The following is a 22,463-nucleotide window of genomic DNA, read 5'->3' on the forward strand; positions in this document are numbered from 1 at the left end:
AAAGGTTTTTTCGATTTGCAAGCATGTTCATTTAAAAAAATTTTCCCATTAAACCATGAATTCCTTACAAGTAGAGGAAATATATATATGTATATGTAGAGGATATATATGTGTGTGTATATATGTATACACACACACATATATATGTGTGTGTTTGGAGTGCTTAACATAGTTCTTAAAAGGTTTTAGAAAGGCAGTATTGAATGAACTGATAAATTTGATCTTCATAGCATTCCCCCCCAAAAGATACTGTTAATTCCTAATTTATAGAAGAAGAAGAAGTTGAGATTTGGAGAGGTAAATTGATCAATCCAAAGTCTCTAAGCAAAATAGCCAGAACTGAAAGCAGGTAATTTACCCCAGGTCCAGGTTATATTCCAGCATAGTACAGTGGCCTTTTTTATATGAGCAGACCTGTGTTGGGAGCCAGAAAAAGAGAATGTTAGAGAAGGAAAAGGCAGGGTTCTTCCTCTCAAGGAGCCATATCAGAACTAAAGGAGAAGGACAAGGCATGAAATTCATGTTTAGGTGCCAGGGATATAGTTTGTCTACATGTGCAAGAATAGAAAATTAAGAAATCACTATGCAGGAGTAGTCAGTGAAGAAACAATAGTGTCTGATCTCAATGTTTCAACTTATTGCTATTTCCACTAGCAATAAGTTAGTGGAAAGTTCTCTTCCATTTCTGCCTATTATAACCATGTCCATCCTTCAAGATCCGGCTGAAGAACCCCATTTATTTGTTTAGTGATTCATGAAACTTTTACCTGAATGCTTACTTTTTGTTAGATGACTGGTTAGATATAGAAGCGCAGTGATGAACGACTCAGATTCTCTGCCTTCATAGAGCTTTTAGACTAACCCAAAAATTGTTGTGATGTTTTTATGAAAAAAGTGATAAATGCCTTGAAGCATCTCTTGGGGACGGATGGTAGAACATGTGATCACTTCTTCTGAGCCTCAATAGTATATAGATTGTTCTTTTTTTCTGATATTTGTCTTTTTCTGCCTTGTAGTTAGGACTTTCTCCAAGACTTCCTTCACAGAAGTAGTGGATGGGGCAGCATTTTGTACAGCAAGGCAAAGAACAGATTCTCAGTAAATGCTTATTAAGGAAATGAATGAATAGGCAGTATAATAATATTAGCCGAAATTTGAAAGCTTAATGTCCCCTGAATGTGATGCTGCTTATTTCACATGTTAATTAATTTATGGTTTATTAGCAACTCTATGGAGAAGGCAATGGCACCCCACTCCAGTACTCTTGCCTGGAAAATCCCATGGACAGAGGAGCCTGGTGGGCTGCAGTCCATGGGGTTGCTAAGAGTTGGACATGACTGAGCGACTTCACTTTCACTTTTCACTTTCATGCATTGGAGAAGGAAATGGCAACCCACTCCAGTCCTGGAAAATCCCAGGGACGGGAGAGCCTGGTGGGCTGCCATCTATGGGGTCGCACAGAGTCGGACTGAAGTGACTTAGCAGTAGCAGCAGCAGCAGCAGCAGCAGCAACTACTCTATAAGATAAGTATCACTAGCATCACTATTTTACAGACAAGGAAACTAAAGCATAGAAAAGTTAAGTAGTCTGCCCAAAGTCATACAAATGGTAAGAATAAGATTTGGAATTTAAGTCTGGGCAGGCAGGTTCCAGAGTCTATAATCTAAATAACTCTATCTTATGGCCTCTTAAAGAAGAACAATTGCAGTTTTTTCTCTGTGAGCGTTCAGGATTTAAAGAGGGAATAACTCAAATGAAGGTAATGCTCAGTGTTGTATTAGCAGTGAAAAGTACTGCAGGAATACAGGATATTCATTTCAGCTTGGGAAAGAACAGAATTTTGCAGATGAATGGGATTCCCATCTAGTGATAGGATATCCTTTAAACTCTTTATAGTGAGAGTTGTGTAGCTTATATTGATTATCTTAAGTGCTCAGACTCTCACTAACCCTTGTTGTAAAAAGTGAGAGCAAGGAAGATCATTCCATTCTCACAGCCTGGGCGTAGAGGAAGAGTATCATAGGATACTCTTCATTAGCAACTCTATGGAGAAGGCAGTGGCACCCCAAAGGCATAGGAGAAGAGATGAGTTTACTGAGATTTGTTCTTCTTTGGTTGTTCTAACACATAAATCTAAGAGAGGCTGGCCTCACCAAATGTTTGCACCAACAATGCAGGTATACACACGGTCTGTGATTGAACCACTTCCTATTACTCCAACTCGGGATGTGGCTACATCTCCCATTTCACCTACTGAGAATAATACCACTCCACCTGATGCTCTGACCCGGAATACTGAGAAGCAGAAGAAGAAGCCTAAGATGTCTGATGAGGAGATCTTGGAGAAATTACGTAAGCACTTTGTAGGTTTTTTATTTTCCCTCTGGTATGTGACTGGTTGAGCACAAAGAGAATTCTGTTGCTATAAAGATCTAGGTTCTATGCTAGGTGTTTGTCAGTGGAGGCTGTGCTTTATATCTTGCCAGACTGTGCCTCTTCTCACCCGTCCCTATACCCACCTCCTCTGTCTCACCAGCCCTGATTAGATGCTATGTTAGGGTGGGAATATGATGAGAGAGTATGTGAATAGCCCACTTCAAAGGCTGGGAATCACTTACCACAGGCTTATGGAGATATAAAATAGCTTTTACTTACAATATAATCTGAAAGGTTGTGTTGAGAAAGACTGAGGCCTTGTGTAAACCTGGTGAGGAAGAGTGCTGTGTTGATTATTGATGTTTCTGTTGGCAGAAGATGGACCTGCCATTTGGTTGCAGAAAAAGAAGGAAGGGAAACTAACATTTTGTAAGCCTGCAGTATGTACCAAATGAACATTTATTCCTCATTTTAGCCCTGTGAAGACAGACATTATAATCCTTATTTTTTGCAGTTATTTGAGGCTAAGAGTGCTAAATACTCTGCAAAAAGCCAAAAAGTGACAGATCTGGGATTAGCATGCAGCTTGTGCTCCTGTAATCAGAGCATGCTATTTCTTGCAGTCAGGTGGGAACTCCTGTTTTGCTTTCTTTAGTGATGAGAAATATTAGGGCAGCTTATTTCTCTTTTTCAGTAATCTGCAGGAGAATTCATATGAGAAGAAAGGAATGGGTTGGCCTGTAGGCTTGAAAAAAAACATCTGACAAGGCTTTTGATTTATTCTTTGAACTTATCTATGTCTAAAGAGGATTTGATGTGACTGATCTGGTGAAGTCTGCCCCCTGGCATTGCTTTCTAAAGCTGAGGTTTCTGGTTCCTCAGCTTAGTGGCTTTTGATTTCATCCTGATAATTCTTATTTGACTTTAAAAAAAAATTTTCATTCTCTCCAAAGTTGCCTTTGCCCAGTGTTAGTTGCTCAGTCATGTCCAACTTTTTGCAATCCCATGGACTGTAGCCCAGCAGGCTCTTCTGTCCATGAAATTCTCCAGGGAAGAGTATGGAGTGAATAGCCATTCCCTTCTCCATGGGATCTTCCTGCCCCCAGGATGGAAGTAGATTGCAGGTAGATTTCTTTACTGTCTGAGCCACCAGAGAAGCCTCGCCCTTACCCAGAGCCCTTATGAAATGATGAAATAAGAAAAGCCACTTACCTTGGCCATCTATTTGCTCTTGTATATATTCTTTTTCTCTGAATCAGATTTTTTTTCAGAAACAGTAATACTTAGAACATAGGATTGTGTAAAAACAGATTGGCTTGAGAGTTAAGGATCCTTGGATTGAAGCCCTAGCATAGATGAGATCATTAACTTGGGTCTTGGGCAATTTTCTACTGTTTCCTCACCGTCCTTTTTCTCATCTTTTAAATAGGAATGTTAATCCCTGTCTCATTTGTAGATCAAATGGGATAATGTATTTGAAAAGTATCAAATCCCAGTAATTGATATTATTGGAAAGTGCTTTGGACTGGGAGACCAAACCTGAACTCCTAATCTTAACTCTGACACCAGTTTGCTGTGTGACCTTGAGGGGAAGTATCTTCCCTTTGGTGGGGCTCAGTTTTACCATCTTCAGAAGACTTTTTTTTGAAACTGTGAACTTTCTCATACCTCTGTGTTTTTGCACTTGAAATACTTTTTTTGTAACCCTTTCTTGACTTTCTCTCCCTGGCAAAATCCTTCTAACCCTGTAAAAATTAGTCCAGGTTCATTTCCCTTCTGAGGCCTTTCTGGTCTATATTTTTGCTTCTTTTTGTATCACAGCAATTATTATATGTTCATGGAACTTTATACATGGTATCTGTTTCCTGTATGAGATTACAGCTTCTTGAGAGCAGAGACTGTCTTAACTGGGTCTCATCTATTGGGTCCATTAACTGGGTCTTCATTTGTTGCACTCAACCTAGGGCTTAGTGCATAATAAATGAGCATATTAAAATTAGTAAATGTTTATTGAATTTATGAATTTAAAAATGAATGAATAACTTTTAGGAGATTAGAAGTGGATTAGGGTACTATTAATAAAAGTGGTAAGGAGGTGAAACTTTTGGTTGAAACTTAAGAGGGAAAGCTAAGCGCCTTAGTGTGGTTATAGGGTATTGGAGATAGTTCTTTAAACTTTGCTGGCTCAGAGTTGGGGGAGCATGGAGCTTGTTTTGTATTGTTGATCTGGGAAAAACTGATTTATGTTCTCTGTTTCTTTCAAAGGGAGCATAGTGAGTGTGGGCGATCCTAAGAAGAAATACACACGGTTTGAGAAGATTGGACAAGGGTTAGTAGGTACCTTTTGTTTCCCTAGAAAAATGACTTAAAATGTGCTGATATATATGCTTTTGCTTTTGTTGTGCCTCTTATAAACCTTTTTCTTCATTCTCCACCTCACCCCTCACCCATCTGAAGGTGTTTTATTAGGCTGATCTCAGGCTTCTAGATTATGTTTTAATATGTGAGATGTGCCATTAGTTGACATTGTTGCTAAAAATATTCCTGCATTGAGAGTGCAAAAACCATTTATTTTCTTAGCACAAAAACCTTCTTCCCAAATTATAGCTCTGCTTTTCCATATTAACCTTGTTTACCTGGTGCTGAGACTTACCAGCACTAATATGAAATGAAAGACAGAACTTACAGACTCTTCTGCTAGTATATGGGACCTGTTTTTCTAGCTCAGTTCAGTTCAGTCGCTCAGTCGTGTCCGACTCTTTGCGACCCCATGAATCGCAGCACGCCAGGCATCCCTGTCCATCATCATCTCCCGGAGTTCACTCAGACTCACGTCCATCGAGTCCGTGATGCCATCCAGCCATCTCATCCTCTGTCGTCCCCTTCTCCTCCTGCCCCCAATCCCTCCCAGCATCAGAGTCTTTTCCAATGAGTCAACTCTTTGCATGAGGTGGCCAAAGTACTGGAGCTTCAGCATCATTCTTTCCAAAGAAATCCCAGGGTTGATCTCCTTCAGAATGGACTGGTTGGATCTCCTTGCAGTCCAAGGGACTCTCAAGCGTCTTCTCCAACACCACAGTTCAAAAGCATCAATTCTTCGGCGCTCAGCCTTCTTCACAGTCCAACTCTCACATCCATACATGACCACAGGAAAAACCATAGCCTTGACTAGACGGACCTTGGTCGGCAAAGTAATGTCTGCTTTTGAATATGCTGTGTAGGCTGGTCATAACTTTTCTTCCAAGGAGTAAGCGTCTTTTAATTTCATGGCTGCATTCACCATCTGCAGTGATTTTGGAGCCTAAAAAAATAAAGTCTGACACTGTTTCTACTGTTTCCCCATCTGTTTCCCGTGAAGTGATGGGACCGGATGCCATGATCTTCGTTTTCTGAATGTTGAGCTTTAAGCCAGCTTTTTCGCTCTCCTCTTTCACTTTCATCAAGAGGCTTTTTAGTTCCTCTTCACTTTCTGCCATAAGGGTGGTGTCATCTGCATATCTGAGGTGATCGATATTTCTCCCGGCAATCTTGATTCCAGCTTGTGTTTCTTCCAGCCCAGCGTTTCTCATGATGTACTCTGCATATAAGTTAAATAAGCAGGGTGACAATATACAGCCTTGATGGACTCCTTTTCCTATTTGGAACTAATCTGTTGTTCCATGTCCAGTTCTAACTGTTGCTTCCTGACCTGCATACAGATTTCTCAAGAGGCAGGTTAGGTGGTCTGGTATTCCTATCTCTTTCAGAATTTTTCACAGTTTCTTGTGATCCACACAGTCAAAGGCTTTGGCATAGTCAATAAAGCAGAAATAGATGTTTTTCTGGAACTCTTGCTTTTTCCATGATCCAGCTGATGTTGGCAATTTGATCTCTGGTTCCTCTGCCTTTTCTAAAAGCAGCTTGAACATCAGGAAGTTCACGGTTCACATATTGCTGAAGCCTGGCTTGGAGAATTTTGAGCATTACTTTACTAGCGTGTGAGATGAGTGCAATTGTGTGGTAGTTTGAGCATTCTTTGGCATTGCCTTTCTTTGGAATTGGAATGAAAACTGACCTTTTCTAGTCCTGTGGCCACTGCTGAGTTTTCCAAATTTGTTGTCATATTGAGTGCAGCACTTTCATAGCATCATCTTTCAGGATTTGAAACAGCTCCACTGGAATTCCATCACCTCCACTAGCTTTGTTCGTAGTGATGCTTTCTAAGGCCCACTTGACTTCACTTTCCAAGATGTCTGGCTCTAGATTAGTGATCACATCATCATGATTATCTGGGTCGTGAAGATCTTCTTTGTATAGTTCTTCCGTGTATTCTTGCCACCTCTTCTTAATATCTCCTGCTTCTGTTAGGTCCATATCATTTCTGTCCTTTATCAAGCCCATCTTTGCATGAAATGTTCCCTTGGTATCTCTAATTTTCTTGAAGAGATCTCTAGTCTTTCCCATTCTGTTGTTTTCCTCTATTTCTTTGCATTGATCGCTGAAGAAGGCTTTCTTATCTCTTCTTGCTATTCTTTGGAACTCTGCATTCAGATGCTTATATTTTTCCTTTTCTCCTTTGCTTTTCTCTTCTCTTCTTTTCAAAGCTATTTGTAAGGCCTCCCCAGACAGCCATTTTGCTTTTTTGCATTTCTTTTCCATGGGGATGGTCTTGATCCCTGTCTCCTGTACAATGTCACGAACCTCATTCCATAGTTCATCAGGCACTCTATCTATCACATCTGGGCCCTTAAATCTATTTCTCACTTCCACTGTATAATCATAAGGGATTTGATTTAAGTCATACCTGAATGTTCTAGCGGTTTTCCCTACTTTCTTCAATTTGAGTCTGAATTTGGTAATAAGGAGTTCATGATCTGAGCCACAGTCAGCTCCTGGTCTTGTTTTTATTGACTGTAGTGGATGACAGAAATCATATCTCTTACTCTCTGGTTCTTTTTCTGGATTTTGTATTCTGACCTCAGTGTACTGATTCAGCAAATCTTAGCTGAATCTCTGTTAGATACTAGGTGCCATGAGTACAGCTATGAATCGGACTGTATCTGCTTTCAGAGAGACCCTCATATCTACAGAAGGAGATAGGCAGACAAACAAACAATTATACTGTGATAAGTCTTAAAAGTGTTTTTGAGCAAGAGAAGCCAGATATAAAAGACCAAATACTGTGTGATTTTTTAATATATGGAATTAAAGAACAGGCAGAAATAATACATGCTAATGTAAGTCAGAATAATGGTTGTGTTTGGGAGGATTAGGAAGTAGCATGAGGGAACCTTGAGGGGTTGATGGTGAACATGTAGGTGTGTACATACTGAAAAATCAAGTTGTATACTTAAGATTTGTGCAGATTAGTTTAGTTATGCCTTTATATAAAAAGTAAGTTTGCCTTTATATAAAAAAGAAAAAGAATGAGATTTCTATAGAGATACCCAATTAGCTAAAATTAAAAAGAAACTGAAAAAACTGGCTTGTAGAAAGCTCTCAGTGTTACGTGAATGAAAGCATTGTTGTTAAGGAAGACATTGAAGTTTTCTGTTTTTTCTTTCTTTTCAAATTTTTGATGCATCAGGGCGTCAAAAATTGTGGCACCATAGTTGTGGCAAATGGGATCTTCCTTGCAGCATGTGGGATTTTTAGGTGTGGAATGGTGGCTTCTCTCTAGTTGTGTTGTGCAGTCTCCAGAGTGTGTGAGCTCTGTAGTTGTGGGGCATGGGCTTCGTAGTTTTCCGTACATGGGCTCTCTAGTTGAGGCATGTGGGCTTAGTTACCCTGAGACATGTGGGATCTCAATTCCCCAGCCAGGGCTCGAACCTGAATCCCCTGCATTGGAGGGTGGATTCTTAACCACTGGAATGCAAGGGAATTCCTCAGGTTTCTTTCCTATATATCTTAAGAACTTCTGAAATAAGATAAAGTAATGCATAGTGTACTGATGTTGTATTTGTACAGTATTCTATAGCTTACAACTGTTATTTGCATCTATTGTTCAATTTAATCCTCAAACTAGCCCTGGACTTGAGTGGATCTCCTTTTTCCCTGGTCCAGTGCTTCTGCTATTAGACATGCTTTTCTGAGTCTGACCTAGTGTAACGTAGTTAACACATTGAGAAGACATTATTTTCCTTGCTCTGAGTAATCTGGGATGGTATTTTCTTCAGCTAATTACATTGAGATACTAACAATGTAGAAGAAAGGTACACAGACAAGTGTGGATAAGTCAGGTCCTATCTCTGGACATCAGTTTCTTCATTTAAGGGAGAGGGGTTGTGGATTCACGGTCTTTTACCTCCCAAACTGTTGATTATATATTTTATATATATGCATATGCAGATGTATGTGGCCCATAAATAGGCACTATCTGCAAAAGTTTTGTCCTTGCTTATTTGACAGGTATGTTAGTGATGAGAGGATTGCAATACTTACTAAGCACCTATGCTGATGTTTCCACATTCCATTATTTTAAAACTATACATGGAGTACTTCCCTGGTGGGCCAGTTGTTAACACTTTGCCTTCCAATGGAGAGGTGCAGGTTTGATACTGCACCCCTGGTTGCAGTTGGGGAGCTAAGATCTCACATTCCTCAGGGCCAAAAAACAAAACAAAACAGAAACAATATTGTAACAAATTCAATAAAGACTTTAAAGATAGTCCACCTAAAAAAATCTTAGAAAAAACAACATGGCAGATTAGGTGAACGTAGGGTACATCTCTCTCCATGCATACGTCAGGAATGCACCTTCACACACAGAAGTGCATGCAGAATTCCAGCTGAGAGTGGACAGGAGTGCCTGACCAGTGGAAGGAATATATAAAACCATGCAAAACTCGGTAGGATGAAGCAACTAGGGGGAGAAACAGGAGTATTAGTAGGACTGGACCCTCAGCCAGTGGGGGAACTGAAGCAAGGGTCCAATCCCCACATTGGGGCAATTGTCTGAACCAGAGGAGAAACATTTAAGGCTGAGAGTGAAACAGCTGATCTGTGGCAGCCTAAATGAAATGAGAATCAGACAGTCCTTGCCTCAGCCATACATACCTCAGACAGGGATGCAGGCCCCCTGGAAGGCGTAGTGGCTGGGAGTTGGAGTTAAGGGATTGTGGAGTAATCCCTGGGCAAGGGCTGCTGTTGACTACAGAGAGACAAATGGAGGGGATGTGAGGGAGGAGACTGTGGTGGGAAATGCTGGTGGAGGAAAGCCAGGCAGCCATGGAAGCAAGATGATACTGCTGAGTCATGCATAGAGGGGTGGCTCCATCACCATAGCTTCTCTCTACACATGCCAACATCAGCTGCTGAACAATTGAAAGTCTGGCCTATCAAATGCCTGACACTCTGAACTACAGAGTAGGACCCCACCCAGGGTGCCCTTTTAAGTGCCTGATGTGCTGGTCTACAGAATAGGACCCCAGTCAGGGGGGCCCCTCTATGTGCCTGATGCACTGAACAACAGGGTAGGACCCCAGGCAAGGGAGCCTTCTAAGAACCTGAATGGGCGGAGCTACAGAGAAAGACTGGCCAAAGAGGCCTTCTGATAGCCAGCTATAAGAGGCTTGAAAAAAGACTCTGATAGGGCCATAACTCCTGCTGCAGAGGCAGTCCGTGTCCCCACACACTTGGCACCGCCAGGGTCCCCGTAAGCCAAGCGACTGGGTCACCTTCACACTCAACTCTCAATGGGGCAGAGCTGCCACAGGTAAAAAAATGTCTTGCATCTGTGCTCGCAGGATCACTTCGGTAGTGTTTGACTCTTTGTTACTCTAATCTGTGGCCTGCCAGCCTTCTCTGTTAGGGAGGGGGTTTCTTACAGGCAAGAATATTGGAGCATATTGGCCAATACTGGTTGCCATACCCCTTGAGAGCACTATATTTCCTGCTGCCCTAGCCTCCAACTCCCCTGAGTACTTGGTGCTGCCAGAACCCCTGCGATCCAAGCAGCTACATACACCACCTCCATACCTGGCCTCACAGGGGCAAACCCAAATCCTCCAGAGCAGCCTCAGAAGCAAACTCCAGTGGATGACCCACATGCAGAGGTGGAAATAAAACCACAATTGAAACCCAGGGGCAATGTGGCTAAGGAAGAAGACCCCAAACCTTGGCACCAGCTGTTCAAGCTGCAGATTAAATCCACACGGTCAACTAGGCAGACTCTTTGTCTATGGAATATATAAAAGGACATTGAGAGCTCCCACAAAAGAAAATGCACTAGTTCTGATAGCTGTGGACATTGGAGGCAAGAACACACAGGAGTAGGACCAGATTAGAATCTGAGCTGCCCCATAACAGGTACAGAGACCAGTACAGTGTTGGAGGGAATCCTAGGGAGGTGAGGTGGACTGTGACTCCCAGTGAGAGAAAGGACTCTGACAGCAATGATTCAAGAAAAACATTTATTATTATTATCCTTTGACTTGTTCTGTAGATTCTTTTGGATTTTTTTTTTTCTTTTTTTCTCCCTCTGTTGTCGATTTTATTGGCACTATGAAATCTAATTAAGCTTTTGAGCTTCTTTTTTTTTTTCCTCAGTGACATTTTTTATTGTTATAAACCTCTGTCTCTACATTGGGCTTTTGCAGTTCTGTGGAGTTTTCCATTTTTTTTCTTTTTTCTTTTCTCTTTCTTTAATTTTAATTTTTAAAAAATATTATTTTTTCTACATTTATTCCTTTGTTTGCTTTTCCTGCTGTTGTTTCCCCCTTGCAGTTAATCTTTAATGTATATAAATCTTCTTTATTAACCTCTGTTTAACTTTACATATTGATTCTTTCCTTTCTTTCCTTTCCTCTCAATATATTTGTTAATTTTATTTTCATTGCTTTATTCCCCAATTGGCACCTTGCTTTGGTTTTGTTTTCCAGTTTGTGCTTTAGTTAGTTTGTTCTGGTAGATGTAATTTTGGATTTCCTTTGCCGGGTTAATTTATTGTACTTTTATTTTTGTTGGACTGTTTTGATTTTGCTTATGGGTGTATATGTATATGTGTATATTCTGTCACTTTTTCTTATTCTTAAATTTTTATTGGAATATAGGTGGTTTACAATGTTGTAATTACAGTGTTCTGTTGTACAGTACAGTGAATCAGTTATACATATATTCACTTTTTTTTATGTTTCTTTTTTTAAAATTGAAGGATAATTGCTTTACAGAATTTTGTGGTTTTCTGTCATATATCACCAAGAATCAGCCATAGGTATATCCATGTCCCCTCCCTCCCAGACCTCCTCCCATGTCCCTCCCCACCCCACCCTTCAGCCTGTCTCTGAACTCCTGTTTGAGTTCTCTGAGTCATACAAAATTTCCATTGGCTATCTGTTTTACACTTGGTATTGTAAATTTCTATGTTACTCTCTCCATACATCTCCCCTTGTCCCTCCTCTCCCCCCACCTTGTCCATAGGTCTGTTCTCCGTATCTGTTTCTCCATTGCCACCCTGAAAATCATTCATCAGTGTCGTCTCTTCAGATTCCATATATATATGTCAGTATACAATATTTATATTTCTCTTTCTGACTTACTTCACTATATACTGGGCTGTAGTTTCATCCACCTCAGAACAGATTGAAATGTGTCCCTTTTTATGGCCGAGTAATATTCCATTGTATATATATACCACAACTTCTTTGTCCATTCATCTGTCGATGGACATCTAAGTTGCTTCCATGTTCTAGCTATTGTAAATAGAGCTGCAGTGAACAATGGGGTACATGTGTCTTTTTCAGTTTTGATTTCCTCAGGGTATATGCCTAGGAGTGGGATTGCTGGGTCATATGGTGGTTTTATTCCTGGCTTTTTAAGGAGTCTCCATACCATCTTCCATAATGGCTATATCAGTTTACTTTCACATCAGCAATGCCAGAGTGTTCCCTTTTCTTCATACCCTTTCCAGCATTTATTTTTTGTAGACTTTTTGATGATGGTCATTCTGACAGTCACATTTTTTATTACTGTTATAAACCTCTGCTTCTACATTGGACTTTTGCAGTTCTGTGGAAGTTTCCTTTTTTTTCTCTTCTTCTTCTGATTTTTTTCTTTTCTCTTTTTTATAATTTTAATTTTTAAAAATCTATTATATTTTTTCTATATTTATTCCTTTGTTTGCCTTTCCTACTGTTCTTTTCCTCTTGCAGTTAATCTTTAATGTATATAAATCTTCATCTATCTCTATTTAACTTTGCATATCTATTATTTCTTTTTTTGTTTCCTTTCCTCGCAACATATTTGTTATTTTTGTTTTCATTGCTTTATTCTCCACTTGGCACCTTGCTTTAGTTTTGTTTTCCAGTTTGCACTTTAGTTAATTTTGTTCTTAACTGGTAAATATAATTTTTGATTTTCTTTGTTTGCTGGGTCAATCTACTGGACTTTATTTTTGTTGGACTGTTTTGACTTTGCTCCTGGGTATATATGTATATGTGTATATTCCATTTATTTTAATTATTATTTGCCTGATTTTGTAACTGCCATTTGTCTGGGGTTCATCTTTGATTTCTCGTTTTTGGATATTTGTTTTCATCTTACTTAATGCCATAACAGACCACTTGTAGAATCTTCGTTCCTGACCAGAGATCAAGCCCTGAGTCTTTGGAGTGGGAGCACTGACTCCAAGGCCCTAGACTACCAGAGAACTAACCGTAGGGAGTATCAAATAGTGAGAACTCACACAAAGGAAACCACTTGAATACAAGACCTGGTATCACCCAACCACCAGTGGCACCCTGTGCAGGACACCTCATCTAAACACAAACAAAACAAAAATACAAACCCAGTCATCAGTAGACAGGATTACCACCTCACTCAGCCTTGCTGATCAGAGGAAAAACAAACAAAAAACTTAGCACAAATCTCACCTATACAAAGCTTACACAAACCACTGGACTAACCTTAGGAGGGCAGAAACCAAAAGGAAGAAAGAATTCAGCCTTGAAGCCTGGGAAAAAGAGACCTCAAACACAATAAGTTAAAAAAAAATAATGAAAAGGCAGATAAATACTACACAAATGAAGGAACAAACTAGAAACACAGAAGTCCAAGTAAATGAAGAGGAACTAGGCAAACTACCTGGAAAAGAATTCAGAATAATGATAGTAAAGATGATCAGAAACCTTGAAAACAAAATGGAGAAAATGCAAGAATCAATTGACAAAGATCTAGAAGAATTAAAGAATAAACATACAGAGACAAACATAACAATTACTGAAATTAAAAATACTCTAGAATGAATCACTAGCAGAATATCTGAAGCAGAACGAATCAGTAAACTGGAAGATAAAATGGTGGAAATAACTTCTGAAGAGCAGAATAAAGTAAGAAGAATGAAAATAACTGATGATAGTCTCAGGGACATCTGGGGCCATATCAAATGCACCAACATTCAAATTACAGGGGTCCCAAAAGAAGAAGAGAAAAAGAAAGGGTATGAGAAAATTTTTGAAGAGGTTATAGTTGAAAATTTCCCCAACATGGAAGAGGAAGTCGTAGTCAATCATAGTCAATCAGTCCAAGAAGCACGGAGTCCCATACAGGATAAACCCAAGGAGAAACACACCAAGACTCATACTAATCAAACTAACAAAGACCAAACACAAAGAAAGAATATTAAAAGCAGCAAGGGAGAAGCAACAAGTAACATACAAGGGAAACCCCATTTGCTTAACAGCTGATCTTTCAGCAGAAACTCTGCAGACCAGAAGGGAATGCTGCTGCTGCTGCTAAGTTGCTTCAGTTGTATCCAACTCTGTGTGATCCCATAGACGGCAGCCCACCAGGCTCTGTCCCTGGGATTCTTCAGGCAAGAATATTGGAACAGGTTGCCATTTCCTTCTCCAGTGCATGAAAGTGAAAAGTAAAAGTTGCTCATTGTGTTGGACTCTTAGCGACCTCATGGACTGTAGCCTCCCAGGCTCCTCTGTCCGTGGGATTCCCCAGGCAAGAGTGTTGGATTGGGTTTCCATTTCCTTCTCCAGAAGGGAATGGCAGGATATATTTAAAGTACTGAAAGGGAAAAATTTACATCCAAGATTGCTGTACCCGGCAAGGATCTCATTCAGAATTGATGGAAAAATAAAAAGCTTTTCAGAGAAAATATATTCCGTGCAAATGGGAAACAAAAGAAAGCTGGAGTAGCAATCCTCATATCAGACAAAATCGACTTTAAAATAAAGGATATTACAAGAGATAGGGAAGGACACTACATAGTGATCAAGGTATCAATCCAACACAACAACTGTAAATATCTATGCACCCAACATAGCAGCACCTCAATACATAAGACAAACACTAAAAGACATAAAAGGAAAAATTGACAGAAACACAATAATAGTAGGAGACTTTAACATCCCACTCACACCAATGGACATATCATCAAAGACTCTAACTAACTCTATTAGAATTATCATCAAAACAAAATTAATAAGGAAACACAAATCTTAAGTGATACATTAGATGAGATGAATATCATTGATATTTTTAGGACACTCTATCCAAATGCAGAAGAATACACCTTCTTCTCAAGTGCACATGGAACATTCTCCAGGATAGAACTGTACACAGAAAATTATAAGACACTAATGAAAGAAATCAAAGATGACATAAACAGATGGAGAGAGATTCCATTCCTAGGTAGGAAGAGTCAATATTGTGAAAATGACTATACTACCAAACACAATCTACAAATTCAGTGCGATCCCTATCAAATTACCAATGGCATTTTTCACAGAACTAGAACAAAAATTTCACAATTTATATGGAAACATGAAAGACCCTAAATAGCCAAAGCAGTCTTGAGAAAGAAAACTGGAGCTGGAAGAATCAACCTTCCTGACTTCAGATTATACTACAAAGCTACAGTCATCAAGACAGTATGGTACTAGCACGAAAACAGAAATATAGACCAATGGAACAAGGTAGAAAGCCTAGAAATACACCCATGCACCAATCAGTACCTTATTTTTGACAAAGAAGGTAAGAATATGCAATGGGGCAAAGACAGCCTCTTCAGTAAATGGTGCTGGGAAAACTGGACAGCTACATTTAAAAGAATGAAATTAGAGCACTTCTTAACACTGTATAAAAAGATAAACTCAAAATGGATTAAAGACCTAAACCTAAGACCAGAAACTATAAAACTCTTAGAGGAAAACATGGGCAGAACACTCAGTACATAAATCTAAGCAAGATTTTCTATGACCCACCTCCTAGAATAATGGAAATAAAAACAAAAGTTAACAAGTGGGACCTGATTAAACTTAAAAGCTTCTGCATAGCAAAGGAAACTATAAGCAAGGTGAAAAGACAGCCTTCAGAATGGGAGAAAATAATAGCAAATGAAACAAGTGACAAAGGATTAATCTCCAAAATATACAAGCAGCTCATACAACTCAATGCCAGAAAAGCAAACAACCCAATCAAAAAGTGGGAAAAAGACCTAAACAGACGTTTCTCCAAAGAAGACACACAGATGGCTAACAACACATAAAAAGATGTTCAACATTGCTCATTATTAGAGAAATGGAAATCAAAAGCACAATGAGATATCACTTCATACTGGTCAGAATGGCCATCATCAAAAAGTCTACAAACAATAAATCCTGGAGAGAGCATGGAGAAAAGGTAATGCTCTTGCTCTGTTGGTGGGATTGTAAATTGATACAGCTATTATGGAAGATGGTATGGATATTCCTTTAAAAACTAGGAATAAAACCACCATATGATCCAGCAATCCCACTCTTAGGCATGTACCCTGAGGAAAGTAAAGTTGAAAAAGACACATGTATCCCATTGTTCATTACAGCACTATTTACAATAGCTAGAACATGATAGCAACCAAGATGTCCATTGATAGATGTATGGATAAAGAAGCTGTGGTACATATACACAATGGAATATTACTCAGCCATAAAAAGGAACACATTTGAATCAGCTCTGATGAGGTGGATGAACCTAGAATCTATTATACAGAGTGAAGTGAGTCAGAAAGAGAAAGACAAATATCGTATTCTAACACATATATATGGAATCTAGGAGAATGGTACTGAATAACTTATTTAAAGGGCAGCAGTGGAGAAATAGACATAGGGAATAGACTTATGGACATGGGGAGAGGGGAGGAGAGGGTGAGATGTATGGAAAGAGTAACATGGAAACTTACGTTACCATATGTAAAATAGATAGCCAGTCGGAATTTGCTGTATGGCTCAGGAAACTCAAACAGGGGCTCTGTATCAAGCTAGAGGGGTGGGATGCGGAGGGAGTTGGGAGGGAGATTCAAAAGGGAGGGGATAAATGTATACCTATGGCTGATTCATGTTGATGTTTGACAGAAAATAACAAAATTCTGTAAAGCAATTAACCTTCAATTAAAAAAAATCTTAAAAAAACTATACATATTACATATATACTATACATATTACATATATATGATAAATTGGTACTGTTATAATTTTTGCTTGTTTTTTTTTTTTTCTTCCCTAAGAGTGAAGAATTTTGTTTGTTTTACTTGGAATTCATGTGTCTAATTATATGTCTATTGGAGGTAGAAACAATTAAGTACTACCCAGTGGGCCTGAGTAGCTTTCCTCTATAATTATGGAGAAGCAGTCTGAAAATGTCCAGTCCTGTGAGGCCTGGGCATTTTGCCCTTTAAGAATGGCACATCTGGTGGGATAAGGGCGAATGGGGACAGGAATATAGACATCAATTTTATGACAGAAGATGCCTAGAGGTAGGATGATTAGTAATGAGGAAGTAACTACTAATGTAGAGAATCCAGTCCTTGATTGTCCATATCTTTGATCTCAACTTCCTGACATGTAGCTACAATGAAATCCTAACCAAAGAGTTGTAGTTTGGAAGATAATGACCATAATTTCTGGCTTCCAGGCAAACTTAAAAGTGACTTTTCTCCTTGAATTGACATGACTTCTCTGGGAAGCATAATCACAGGGCTTGCCAAGAATACATTTTTTTTTGCAGTGCATAGAATTTTAATTTTCTTCCAATCGCATCGTGTAAATCTGACACATTGTCATGTAAGGTTACAAATATTGTTGCATACCACTCACAGATATACGGAGTTCATGGTTATAAGCATAAAGTGAGATTTTTAGTCCTTTAGAATGGACATGTTCACTTTCGTAGCATTATACCAGTATTTCTCTGCTTTCTTCCTCTGTCCCTACTTTATTTCCTCACTTCCTGATGGCCACTGGAGCCTATATTCTCTTTGCTGCTACATACTGCCTTTCATGAGAGTGGAAGAGACAACGGGGAGGATCATTTTTTGCTACTATTTTTATTAACACTTGCATTGCTAGATTGTGTGTGGAGAGCTTCATTTGACAAATGTCACCTCATCTAACATCTGTTTTTTTTTGTTTTTCTTTCCCACACCTGTTCAGTGCTTCGGGCACTGTGTACACTGCAATGGATGTAGCCACAGGACAGGAGGTAAGTATCCACCACCAACTACTACTCCTTCAGTTTTACCATTTCTTACTCTTTTTTGTTAAGTTTTAGGCCTTCTTAGCTCAACAGGGACTCTTCTAGTTTTTTACTATTGTAGACTAGAATTCTTTCAACATGGTGAAACTTACAGATTTTGGAAAGTTACTGTGGCTGGAATGTGGAAAAGAGATTGGAAGAGACAAGAGTGAAGCAGGTGACTCAGCAGGTTATTGGGTAATTCCATATGAGAGATGATGTCTGGACTAAGGTGGTAGCACATTATAAATGGGGAAAAGTGATGTATTTGAGAGGTACTTAAGTAGATTTGGGGGCTTCCCTGGTGGCTCAGACGGTAAAGCGTCTGCCTGCAAAGTGGGAGACCTGGGTTTGATTCCTGGGTCGGGAAGATCCCCTGGAGAAGGAAATGGCAATCCACTCCAGCACTCTTGCCTGGAAAATCCCATGGACGGAGGAGCCTGATAGGCTACAGTCCATAGGGTTGCAAGGAGTTGGACACGACTGGGCGACTTCACTTAAGTATATTTGAGGGACTTCCCTGGTGGCTCAGTGGGAAAGAATCTGCCTGCCAGTGCAGGAGAGGTGGGTTGGATCCCTGGGTTGGGAAGATACTCTGGAGAAGGAAATGGCAACCCACTCCAGTACTCTTGCCTGGAAAATCCCATGGATGGAGGAGCCTGGTAGTCTACAATCCATGTCTCAAAGAGTCGGACACGACTGAGCGACTAGAGTTTCACTTTAAGTAGATTTGACAGAATTTGGTGAAGGTGAGGATGACTCACAAGTGAGTGATGTGTGTGTGTGTGTTCTTAGTTGTGTCTGCTCTTTGTGGCCCCATGGAATATAGCCCACCAGGTTACTCTGTCCATAGAATTTTTCAGTCAGGAATACTGGAGTGGGTTGGCATTTCTTTCTCCATGGTGTCTTCCCCACCTGAGGACCAAACCTGCATCTCTTGTGTTTCCTGTGTTGGCAGGTGGATTCTTTACCACTAGCACCACCTGGGAAGCCCAAGTGAGTGATCAGAGGAAATATAGATTTGAAGAAGTTAGATACTGCCCTAAGAGACCTTGTGAAACTGCCTGGTGGACAGTTATTTTTACAAATTTGGTGCTTAGGAGAGAAATCTGATACAGAAGAGATTTAAAACCTTGTCTCTTGTCTCTAATCTAGTGGGTCTTCCATTACTCTGTGCCTAGGATTCTGGTAGACATTGAAGTTCTCACTTGGAGGCACCTCTTTGTCTCATGTTTCATAAGCTGGAACATCTCTAATCTTATTGCTAAGGCCTGATGACCCAAGATCTTATCTTCAGCAGAAGGAAGCCACGAAGGGAATCTAGAATGCTTAAAGTTTCTTTGCATTGTACTCTTTGGTTGCAGAGCAGGAATGTTAGCAGGTGGGTTGTGGATGGGAGTTACTTGGGAAAGGTCTTAGTTCAAAGACTCATGGGGCTCAGAACTTGAGAGGCACCTCTTATTCCAATGAAAATAGAGTTAGGGTCCTCTGAGGGAGGCTACTAGGACCTGCTTGTATATGTTTGGTGGTTGAAACTCCATGATGTACTGGAGAAGTCACATAACTCACTGTGCTCTTGTCAGGCTTTTACAAGTGTCTGAGGCAAATATTGAGGCTCCATTGAGGGTAAGTCAACTTCAAAAATTATGTTAAAGATTTATTAATTGTTCTTTGATGTGAGAACCAGATAACTAGATGTTTACCTTTAGTGGATAGTGAAAGTCTCTCAGTCGTGTCCGACACTTTGCAACCCCATGGACTATACAGTCCATGGAATTCTCCAGGCCAGAATACTGGAGTGGGTAGCCTTTCCCTTCTCCAGGGGATCTTCCCAACCCATTGAAAGAACCCAGGTCTCCCGCATTGCAGGCGGCTTCTTTACCAGCTAAGCCACAAGGGAAGCCCAGATGTTTACCTTTACTTACTTATAAAAGCTTGGAAAAGTCGTTTGACCTCTGGAGCTTGAATTTTATTTCTTTATAAAATATGCATGGTAACATACACCTCACAAGACTGTTGAGTGAAGCAATGCATGTGAAAAATACATCATAAACTAAGAATTATGTATATATTAACTTTTATTTGCACATATTTATTTCACACAGTGTTTACTGATCATTTACTTTATACTACACTTATGCTAAGAACTATGAAAGATTCAGACATTAAAAACATATATATATATAAGTGTAAGAAACCATACTTTCTGTTGTGTACATATAAGACTCTTACAGTGCTGACAGAAACCTGTGTTGAAATAACGGTAAGGAAGGAAGGATGGTATCATTTTGCTGATTTTAAATATGCTATATTGGAGGCAGAGATAGAAAAGAGGAGGTTATACGAATACTAAAAAGAACCCGACACAGTAGGCAGTATTATTTCCTTTTTACTGATGGGGAATTTGAGGCTTGGAGTTAAAGTAACTTTTGTGGGTTTGTACTGCCAACAGTTAGCAAGGACTGGGTTAGAATCTTTTGATTCAAAAATCTTAACTTGTGTTTTCTTGACTGCTAGGCTGCAGCAAGGTTTGGCACCATGGCCTCTTGTCATATTTCTGACCTCTGGAGCCTCACAGCCCTTGATGGGAGGCAGGCTGGTGCTGGCTGGTTCACTGAAGGTCTGGAGTTGCATGTGTGAGAAGCTGGCCACGGGAAACAAACTTGATGTCATGTGCTTGCTTTGTGGTTACAAAACTATGAATGGAAGCAAGTCCATTAGAGCAGCTAATGCAGTGTAGCCAGGAAGGCCTCATTTTCTCCCCCAGGGAGTATAAATCTTTAGTGGAGCTGGCGGGATGCTCTTTGTGAGTGACTGCATATTGAGAGTTATCCGATGGGAAAAGAGAGCTATTGCCTGTCACATAGAGGAAGATTAGCATGTTAGTGCTGGAAGTCTTCTAGTTACACATCCGACAATTAATTTTCAAGCTTATTTTTAGAGGGAATGTATATAGTAGACAAAATAGACTGGAAGATGCTTTGAAGTCGTACAAGCCTGAAGGCATTGATTATGACCTTGGGCAACTTCCTTGTAAGTCTTAGTCTTTATTTTCTTATCTGAAAATGCAGAGGATGATTTTCAGTTGACAGGGTTGTTTTACAGAGACGTTGTCAGTTGAGCACCTAACACTGTGGTGGGAGAGTGGTTGGTTTTTGCTGTCATTCCTGCTGATTATGTTGTCATTCTTGCTGCTCTGTGCCAAGTACTCATCAAATGCAGTTACGACAGTGATTAGCATTTTCACTGTTGTATTACTGTATTATTTAAATTTCTTATGTATGAGTAACACATTGACCACTATTTCTTTTAGTCCCCAGAAGAATCCTATGAGGAGGGAAATCAGGGTGGGGATTATTATCCTTAGTATTGATAAAGAGATGGAGGCTCAGGGCGCTTGTGATTGGTCAAGGCTGGTAAGTGAAAGAATCAGCCCCAGAGCTTAGGCCCTCAGAGTTCAAATCCAGCTCTTTTTCTGTTATGGGAGTGCTGTCTGCTGGCTTGAGTTAAGAGGGATCTGATCAGGTGAAGGGCGTTTAGCCTAGCCCATGTTTAGTCAGTAGCTGTTGGAAAGGACAGTCCCCTCCTCTGTCATCCATGGCCTGCCTCTCTTCTCCCTTGCTGCTGCCAGCAGTGACCTCTGTGAAATTCACAAGCTCTGTCTCATCCTCCAGGGTGGCCTTAGGAACTGCATAGGGTCCAGATCTTAATATGTGTTATAAGGGCTTACAGTCTTAATGTGATGGGCCTTTAGATCAATGTTTTCCTCTTTAGATGTTAGAAAAAGCTAATCATCAGGTGTTACAGAAAACTAGCCAGACCAGACGCCTTCCCTGATAGGAGACCCTGCTGCTGCTAAGTCACTTCAGTCGTGTCCGACTCTGTGTGACCCTGTAGACGGCAGCCCACCAGGCTCCCCCGTCCCTGGGATTCTCCAGGCAAGAACACTGGAGTGGGTTGCCATTTCCTTCTCCAATGCATGAAAATGAAAAGTGAAAGTGAAGTCGCTCAGTTGTGTCTGACCTTCAGTGACCCCATGGACTGCAGCCTTCTAGGCTCCTCCTTCAATGGGATTTTCCAGCAATTTTTTCTCACTTAGGGTAGGGAGTGGAAGTGGTCAAAATCTTTCAAAAAAATAGTTTCTTTTCTTACTGATAAATGACTCTTGGCAGAAGACTGTCCATACTTAATTTGAAGAAATAATAGAGTGTGGAGTTTTCCCATAAAAGTTGAATTATTCATCCTCTACTTTTCTGGATGATTCTAGAATGACTAGTTGTAGTTGTTCTGTTAGATGTTCATGTTCTTCGATGTTATTTCTAGGCAATAAACACTTAAATAATTTAAAGTCTAGTCCTGTTGGATGAAGTAGCCTATTGCTGATGCTCTTTGTGGTTTAGAAACAAAGTATTTATCAACCCACTGAATTTTGTCTTTTCCTCTTCATTGCCAAAAAGATTTGCTGAACACACTCTGTATCAGGCCCTATGCTTGGCACCAGGGATTCTGAGCTTTCAAACGAGCTCTCAAATGTCTCGAGATACACACCCTAACTAATCATCATACAATTCAGTATGTGGTAAGTTCCACAAGAGATGTGTAAATATGG

At 40.0% G+C, this 22,463-nt stretch overlaps 1 protein-coding gene across 5 annotated transcripts in view; it reads left to right on the forward strand.

The window, feature by feature from the left end:
* PAK1 (p21 (RAC1) activated kinase 1) overlaps positions 1-22,463 on the forward strand; it is a 162,232-nt gene that overhangs the window by 117,317 nt on the left and 22,452 nt on the right. For all 5 annotated transcript variants that reach the window (XM_040255635.1, XM_040255639.1, XM_040255634.1 and 2 more), the window contains 3 exons: positions 2,179-2,353; positions 4,643-4,706; positions 17,773-17,821. In XM_040255635.1, the coding sequence (XP_040111569.1) occupies positions 2,179-2,353; positions 4,643-4,706; positions 17,773-17,821 (288 nt within the window). The remainder of the gene's footprint in view (positions 1-2,178; positions 2,354-4,642; positions 4,707-17,772; positions 17,822-22,463) is intronic.

The sequence above is a fragment of the Oryx dammah genome, unplaced genomic scaffold, assembly GCF_014754425.2.
Source record: "Oryx dammah isolate SB20612 unplaced genomic scaffold, SCBI_Odam_1.1 HiC_scaffold_15, whole genome shotgun sequence".
In the NCBI taxonomy this organism is placed as follows: domain Eukaryota; kingdom Metazoa; phylum Chordata; class Mammalia; order Artiodactyla; family Bovidae; genus Oryx; species Oryx dammah.